Raw genomic sequence first — 8,443 nt, 5'->3', positions numbered from 1 at the left:
TCCGTTAGGTACCGGGCTCGTGAGAAGCCAAATGACCTCCTCGAGTCCCCGGCAGCCACGGGAATACCGGTCCGGGCCTCTGCCGCGGAAACGCCCCGCTCGCTTGGGGGTAGGGGCTCCCGGGCCCCGGCTGCGCTCCCCGCCCCCTGAGGCCGGAGGCGGGAACCCACTAGCCGAGCTCCGCGGCCGCCGCGGACCGCGGGGCGGGGAAGGGGGCGGCGCCGGGCCGCGGAGGGGGCGGAGCCCCGAGGCTCCACCCCCCGACGGACGCCGGAGGAGCGGCGGAGCGGCCCGGCGCCCACTCGTCCGAAACTGGTGAGCAGTGGTGGGCGCCGCGCCGCAGGATGGGCTGGTGCGGCTGCCGCTGCGGGCCGCCGCCGTCGCGGCTGCCGCTGCTGCTGCTGCTGGCGGTGGCCGGCGCCGGCGCGGCCCCGCGCTCCGCGCTCTACTCGTCCTCTGACCCGCTGACGCTGCTGCAGGCGGACACCGTGCGCGGCGCCGTGTTGGGCTCCCGCAGCGCCTGGGCAGTGGAGTTCTTCGCCTCTTGGTGCGGCCACTGCATCGCCTTCGCCCCGACGTGGAAGGCGCTGGCCAACGACGTCAAAGGTGAGGGGCGGGCCGCTGGGGGGTGGGGTGGGGAATCTCCTCGCGCCCCCCGGGGCGACCCCCTCCACCTGCCCGGCCGAGGGTCTCTCCCACCCGGCCCGCCTCCTCCGGCCCCGGGCCTCCGCCCATCTCTTCCTCTCTGCCCCTCGCACTTCCTCCGCGGTTTCCAGCCCTCACCTCCATTTTTGGCTTCCGCGCCTCGCAGTCTCTTTCCCCTTGGCCGGTGCCCGGAGCTGCTCCCCACTCCCAGCAGCCCGGGCCCTCACACCTGCTCTGACTTCCCGGCTTACTGCCCCCATCCCTGCGCTGGCCTCTCCTTTGTTCCTCTAGCTCTGCTGACACCTTACGGCCTCCTCTGCTGTCGCCTGTGGCAGTTCCCTTCCTCTCGCTTGGGGACCCGTGTCGCTTCCTGCCGAGTTCCCCGGCTGCTGTGGGATCAGTGCTGGGGAGAAAAGGAACTGACATTCCCTCTGCCAACCCCTTGGCTGGTTGACCCAGCTGCTACATAGACGTATTTTTCCCAGCTTTACTTTGGAGACAGCGTTCTTGTGTGGGTTCTAGGCCTCTCCCGACCTGCTGCCTGCAGCTCGTTAGCTTCTGGGCCACATCTTCTCTCTTCCCCTTGGCCACGCACCCTCTCAGACCCTTCTGTGTTAACCCGTGAACCCAGAGGCCTGACGGAAGGCAGCTTCTTGGTGTGTGTTTGCCCTTGCTCCATGTTCTGTTCACTGGCCTGACCCGGAGCACCCTGTGTCTTCGATTCTAAGCCCTCAATTGTGAGACATACCATTCATTTACTAACAGCCTGAGGGATAGAGAGATAACAAGACCACTAGATGTATAGAGATTTAAAAGTGTACGCTGTTACAGAAATGGTAAACTAAAACAACAACAAAAACCTTTAGAACTGAAAAAATATGGTCATAATAGTAGTAAATCTTTACAAGTGCTTCCCGTATGTCTGACACCTTTCTGGGTAAGTACATGACATGCATTATCTCAGAGTTTCCTTTCTAGAATTTGAGGATCTTTGTGGTGTCACGCAGTTGCCTAGCCCAGATAGTGGGTGTTTGGTGGGTGTGGTGGTGGTGATCTGTTTCTGATTTGCTGTCTCTGAATGAAGCTACTTCCTGATTGTGGTGCTAGCTAGGGCCTTAGCTTGGCTCCCAACTGAAAATGATCACAGAATGAGGATTGTGGGGGTCTTAGGGAATAGGCCACTTTCTAGAGAGAGGACTGGAACTAATGTTGCCTTGCTATCCTGTTGGTATTTTGTTTTTTGTTTTTTTTTTTAAGATTTTCTTTTCTTTTTTTCTTTCTTTCTTTTTTTTTTTTTTTTAATTCATTTGAGAGAGAGTGAGAGCACAAGCTGGGGCAAGGTCAGAGGGAGAGGGAAAAGCAGACTACCCGCTGAGGGGGGAGCCCAACATGGGACTCGATCACAGAACCTGGGGATCATGACCTGAGCTGAAGGTAGATGCTTTGCCATCTGAGCCAGCCAGGCACCCCTGGTATTTCTTAATCAGCTCAACCATTCGTGGTAGAATAGTGCACTTGTAGGTGTTGGTTTTCAAAGTTAGGCTACCGCGTCCCCAAGCAGCTCACATAATGGTTACTGAAGGGGCCAGATGGAAAGATGTATACATCTGTTAGCCCTGTGGTCCTGGAAAGTTATTTTTAACAAAACTGATAAACCATTTTATCTCATGTGGACATGTCTGCATGCCTCTCTAGTCCCATCACCTCAGTGTGCCATGTCTCAACAGCTCTTCACACTGTTTCAGTGACACCAACACATCTGGGCAGGGCAAGGGGGAGGAAGAGTGTTGAATATGGAACTGGAACACCTGAGGGGACATTAGGTGTTCAGGGGACCTTGTGGGCCTGAAAATCACAAAAATCCCCAGATCAGTTTCCACCTTGAGGCTATGAGAGGTCTGTAATGGCTGCAGATGAACTTAATCTAGAAGACCGCTTCTATCTTAAGAATGCTGGAGGGAAGGTTAGCTTCCAGCTGACTCATGTGTTTGACCTCTTGCAACCCAGAGTTTTCCAGTAAATTGCATAGCCGGATACTGACCCAGCTTACTCCTGGGTGAGGGTTGCCACTTCCAAAAGGGGTCTTGCCCTAGTATCAGTATCAGCATGGAGGCATGGAGTGACAGTCTTCCCCTAAAAAATGCAAATTGAAACTCAGTCTCCAGGAAGGACAATGGAAGCACCAAAGTCTGTAGAGATGAACCACAGTCAGTGGGAAGTAGGAAACCGGAGGTCTCCCAGGAGCCACGGGGATGGCCTTAACAAGATTGTGTTGGCACTGGGGTGGGGAGTGGGGGGAGAACAGCAGCTGAATCTGGTATCAGCCTGCGATTATAGAGACTTCCCCCACTCCAATCCAAGGGTGAGGCCCTGCTGGGAAGCCAGGGTTGTTCTCACATCATCTCTGTATTACTGAGGTTCTTTGAGAAAATGGTTGTGGGCCAGCACAGGGCTCGAACACCATCTGGGGCCTGTTGGAGTGTGCCCCCCGCCTTCTGCCAATGGTAGGAGTGTCTGGGGTAGGAGCAGTGAGAGTGTGGAAGGTCATGGAGGGGAGAAACATTTTGCAACTCTGCCCAGCTGGCCTCGCATTTCATTGTGACTGTCTAGGGCCCCTTTATTCAGTGACTTGTGGGACGGCTTCTCTGGGGCAGTTGTCCCGGTGGCCAGAGCGCTCGCTTCTAAAGATCTGGTCATCCCTTTCTATTCCAGGACAGCTCTTCTTGTGTCACCCTATGTTTGGGAAATTGATTGTGTTCATCTTAATCTTCATTACTCTTCACTGGCTAATCAATCCATAAATATTTGTTGAGTGACCTCTATGTGCAGAACACTGTTTACATTGCAGTTTGGGAAATGAGCTACACACAGCAGGAGAACTGAGAATTGGCAGCAGTGAGAAGTTGTGTTCGGAAAAGGCCAAAGGAGTGGCTCAGTCATTTCTGGTCGGAGCTCAGGGCAGGGTAGAGTCACAGAGGGCTAATCTGTCCCCAGGCCTTCATTTAAGCAGTTATTACACACTTGCCTTACACACTTGCCTATGGGCCTTTGCAGGCCACTAGTGCGCATGGATAATACACTTTATGAAAAAATACCTGAGCAATCGATGGGGGGTTTTTGCTGTTGTTTTTTTTTTTTTTTTTTTAAAGATTTTATTTAGTTATTTGACAGACAGATCACAAGTAGGCAGAGAGGCAGGCAGAGAGAGAAGGGAGGAAGCAGGCTCCCTGCTGAGCAGAGAGCCCGATGCGGGGCTCGATCCCAGGACGCTGGGATCACGACCTGAGCCGAAGGCAGCGGCTTTAACCACTGAGCCACCCAGGCGCCCCTTTGCTGTTGTTTTTAACAGGCGAGTAACCCGCCTGAGATTGTACAGATGCTGGAGGAGGTTCTTGAACCCTTTTCTTTGGCTCTAGAACCTAGGCACGTGGAGAGGTGGGTGAAGGAGGAGGAGTCCTCCGGGCGGGGAAAGCGCCCTCTGCCAAGCCACGGAGACGGCATTTATAAGGTGTGGATGTTTGGGTAACACTGAGCAGTGGTGGTTTGCCTTCTTTTCTTTTAATAAGCTTCCTTTTTTTTTTTTTAAAGATTTTATTTATTTATTTGACAGACAGATCCCAAGTAGGCAGAGAGGTAGGCAGAGAGAGAGGAAGGGAAGCAGACTTCCTGCTGAGCAGAGAGCCTGATGTGGGGCTCGATCCCAGGACCCTGGGATCATGACCTGAGCCGGAGGCAGAGGCTTTAACCCACTGAGCCACCCAGGCACCCTGTCTTCTTTTCTTTTCCACGGTGTAGGCCACCTCTCTTGTACCCCTGTGACTGCCTTAGTGCGGAGCCTGCACAGGGTAGGAGCCCACTGGACACTTACGCAGGCCAATGGTATGACCCTCACAGGAGTCCTAATGAGAATGTAGTGACCAAGCCTGCTGCTTGTGCTGTGGCTCTTCTGGACTCGGCCCTGGGGTGGCAGCCAGGTGTGAACGCCAGGGAAGGCATTTTGTCTATCCCATGACCTCACTGCCCAGAAGTCTGCAGCAGGGAGGAAGGGATGCTGTGGTGACGGCAGGGACTGGCTAACTCCCTGTCGGGAGGACTCCTGGAGACTTGGATGGAAGTCTGGTTCTAACCACTTGACCAGTTCTTGCTGGTTTGGGTGGATCTGGCCTCTGTCTTAATAGGAGCTTGCTTAACATGGGGAGGACCCATGGGTGTTTGTTCGAGTTGGAAAGGACAGTAGAGACCATCTATCCTGGTCTTTGTTAGACCCATGAGGTGCAGAAAGGATATGTGGAGCTCATGGTGGCCACTTCTGCCTATAAGCAAGTCATGTGACTCTGGGTCCATGCCCCTTCCTGGAGTGGTGAGTGGGGGCAGGGATACTGCCAGAAGGAGCCCATGACCCTCCCCCCCTTACTACAGGGCATCTCCTCACTCGCCACCCCAGAGACCATAGATGTCCCCACCCTTCCCCTCTCCATGTGCTCATTTACTCTGCTGTTAATAGAGTAATAGAGAAATTACTTTGCCAGGGCGGTAATTGCACCAGGAGACTTTTTTCTCCCCAAGAGTAGGGCTGGGCTGATACTGCTAATGTTAGGTGTTAAGCCTGCAGGTGGTGATGTGTTAAGTCACCTGACACTTAAGAAAGCCTCCCTTGCCCAGTTCTGTTCCCCGAGGACAGCAGTGCGCTTTACTTACTTGCAGCTTTGCACTACTGGTGGACTGCCCAGAGAACGGTGCTCTCCGTTCCGTGTACCGGGACTAGAATGAATGGTCAGGCCCATGGTGATTAGTAGCAAACCAGATCTTCATTGTCACTATGGCTTATTAAGGTATTGACATGGATATTCCTGAGAAACATTCCTTAGCCAGGACTCTCAGCACCTGACCGGCCCCAGCCTACCCCTCCACCTCCCATGGTACCTGGGGCAGGTAAGCAGAGGCACCTGTTCCATTTCACAGAGGGACAGGGAATCAAGGTATAAAGAAAGATAAGGAGTCAAAGAGCTACCCGGGAGCAAGGGGCTAATATTCCCAGGCATTTCCCCCCCCCCCATCCCAACTAGGAACGCCCCACTCTGCCCCACCCTCCCTGGCTTTCCGGGTTGGGGATTGGGAAGCCGGCAGAATAGCTCTGTGTTCCGTCTTGGGCCCTCTATGAGACCAGAGGTTCAGATCCCAGGTGCACCTCGGGTATGGTTCTCGGGTCATTCTTTTACAGGGGAGGAAAGCAGGTCTGGAGAGAATAGCTTCTGTCTCTCCTGGAGGGTCGTTGCACACTGAATGAGATAAGTTAGGCACAACGAACTCTTCGCCAACTCTCCATACGTGTGATAACGTCATCTATGAGCCGAGTCGCTGACAGTGATTGGGTGCTTGAGTTAGAGTCCTGTGTCGCTTGAGGACAGCAGCGTTTTTACCATTGTCTCTTGCATGGGCAAAGTTGTGATCAAAGAGCAAAAACAGAAGGGTAATATCCTGCCTCGGGCGAGGGGACGAGGGAAAAGTGGGTCTGAGTCTGGGGCCCTTGGAAAACTTGGAGGCTTCAGTGCTTTTTGTAGAGTTGGGGGAGGGTGTGCCCCTCATCCAGGGTCAGTAGTGGAGAGAGGTCATGCCGTAGGGCATGCCGTAGATACCCCCTGAGTGCTAGCTCCCTGTTCTCCCCCCTCCCCGTCCCTTCAGCCTTCGTGCCCCAATGGCAGGGGGCAGACTCTGGCCCCAGGGATGGTGGCCTGTACTCTTGGAGAGGACAGGAGCAGCTGAGGCCTTTGGTCCTTGGTCACTTAGCCAAGTGGCTTTGTGAGACCCCTGCTGACGGCCCTTCCTGGTGGAAGGACAAGAAATTATTTCCCTTCCACCCTTTGTCTGATCAACTTACTCTTTTGAAAGGTGCCAGATCTCTCCTGTGGGTCTCCCTGCACAAGGTGACCAGAGCCCGAGATGCAGGACAGACAGAGCCAAGTCTAGAGTGTGCCAGATGGCCGTAGGGGGTGACCTGGACCTCCCTTGAGCAGGGAAGAAGCCACAGAAGGGCGGCCTGGGGTGCTCTTGCCTGTGATCCAGGACAAAACCCTATACCTAGGCACCTCTTCTCGTGTGCCTCACCTTTGGCCCTCGCCTGGACCCATTAGGCTGGGGTCTGAGCTGGGAGACCCCGTTCTGGCACTGGAGCTGCTGGGAGCCAGGCCCTGGCCTGGGTCGACTGCGTCATGTGGTCAGAGGTCGCCTAGTGTGGGCTGCATTGTCGGGAGGCCGGGCAGGGATGCAAAAATGAAGAGGCATTTAGGGACCAACAGGGTTGTAACTGTGGAGGTGACTGGAGCAGGGCCCTGAACACGTCGCTCACCCAGGCGGACCCCCCCGTCAGCTAAGTGACAAGCTTGCAGTCAGTCTCTCCCCTTGGTCCCCAGGGCTGGCCTCCCCCGTGTCCGCACCCAGTTAGAGCTCTGAGCCACATGGCGGGCCCAGTCCGTCACCACCCCACGGTGTGTGTGGAGCTTGCCTTCCAGCCGAAGCAGCCTTGCTGTAACAGGGAGCTTTGGTAGGTTCCCGAGGGGCCCCTGACCCTGGCTCAGGGGGCCTGCCTGGTAGAGAAGTCGGTTTTCTGTTTCACAGATCTTGGGCCGTGGCCCAGAATGGTGCCATTATTTCCTCTGCCAGCAAGTTTCAGTGGAGGGAGGCCAGCAGCCTGGAGCCTGTTGCAGGAGCAGGGTGCCCAGGCAGCTCAGGGAGCCTTTCATCTATCTCCTTCCAGACTCTGGCCTCAGGGCTTCTTTCCCGGTGGTCCCTTGCTTCCAGGTGCCTTTCCCTCCCTCCTTGGGCTCCCCGCCTCCCTCTCTGGTGGGGGAGCCAGTCCTCACCACCTGTGTGCCACCCGGGCAAGCGGGGCTGACTGCCAGTAACTTCCTGAGTGTCCACTCGGAGTTGCAAACCTTCACCCTTCTGGAACTGATGCTCTCTAGAGGGCAGCAGGGACAGAGGCCATGTCAGATGTCCCCGGGGGTTCAAGCTCATCTCACATCTTTCTTCAGCCCCTGCAGCCTCCGTGCCCCTCGCCCCTGCCCCCCCCCCCAGAATAATGGAGAAACACAGATGCTATCACAGGAGAGCCCGCCCTGTGCTGCTTAGCCACGTCCTAAGCACGGACTGAGTGTGGGATGACCAGACTATCTCAGCCTTCCTGAGGAAGGGACGACCTTCCTCGTGAGAGCCCCAGGGGCAGGTGCTCTGGGCATTGGTGTGGCTGGAGTGTGGCACGGGGCGGGTGAGCAGGCAGAGGTGCCGGCCCCTCTTACTTACCTCATTGTTTTTCTTTTCCTTTCAGACTGGAGACCCGCCCTGAATCTCGCTGCCCTGGACTGTGCTGATGAGACCAATAGTGCGGTCTGCAGAGACTTCAACATCCCCGGCTTCCCAACCGTGAGGGTGCGTGACCGGGAGGGAGGAGCAGGCGTGCTGCCGGAGAAGCGTGTGGCCGGTTGCCCCGTGCGCCCCTGGTCCTGGGGCTCTGTGGGGTCCCCCCATGCTTCTGGGCTTGATCAGCCTCGGTCACAGCCACTGGAGCACTGTCCCCGTGCTTGATGAGACCCCTGCCGCAGAGGCAGACGGAGTATGGATTGGGAGGTTCATTGGGTCTGGCAAGTTCTGCCCTTTAAAAAGGAAGGGACTGTGGCAAGGGAGGGTAGTTTTGATGGGCTGGTTTCAGCTACTCTGATTTGAGCTGTGAGGTGGTTATCGCCTGGGCTGGTGAGATCCCGCAGCTCCAAGGGCCTCTTTCCAATTCTTCTCCCTCCTGACT

General features: G+C 55.8%; 1 protein-coding gene across 1 annotated transcript in view; it reads left to right on the top strand.

Moving 5' to 3' along the window:
* The first annotated feature begins 268 nt into the window (after positions 1-268).
* The window catches only part of QSOX1 (quiescin sulfhydryl oxidase 1), a 35,132-nt gene continuing 26,957 nt past the window's right edge, over positions 269-8,443 (top strand). The window contains exons 1-2 of the mRNA XM_080823962.1: positions 269-606; positions 7,970-8,070. Coding sequence (XP_080680088.1) covers positions 345-606; positions 7,970-8,070 — 363 coding nt within the window. The 5' untranslated portion in view covers positions 269-344. The remainder of the gene's footprint in view (positions 607-7,969; positions 8,071-8,443) is intronic.

Source organism: Martes martes (assembly GCF_963455335.1).
Source record: "Martes martes genome assembly, chromosome: 15".
Lineage (NCBI taxonomy): Eukaryota > Metazoa > Chordata > Mammalia > Carnivora > Mustelidae > Martes > Martes martes.
This window is presented reverse-complemented; position numbering and strand designations above follow the sequence as displayed.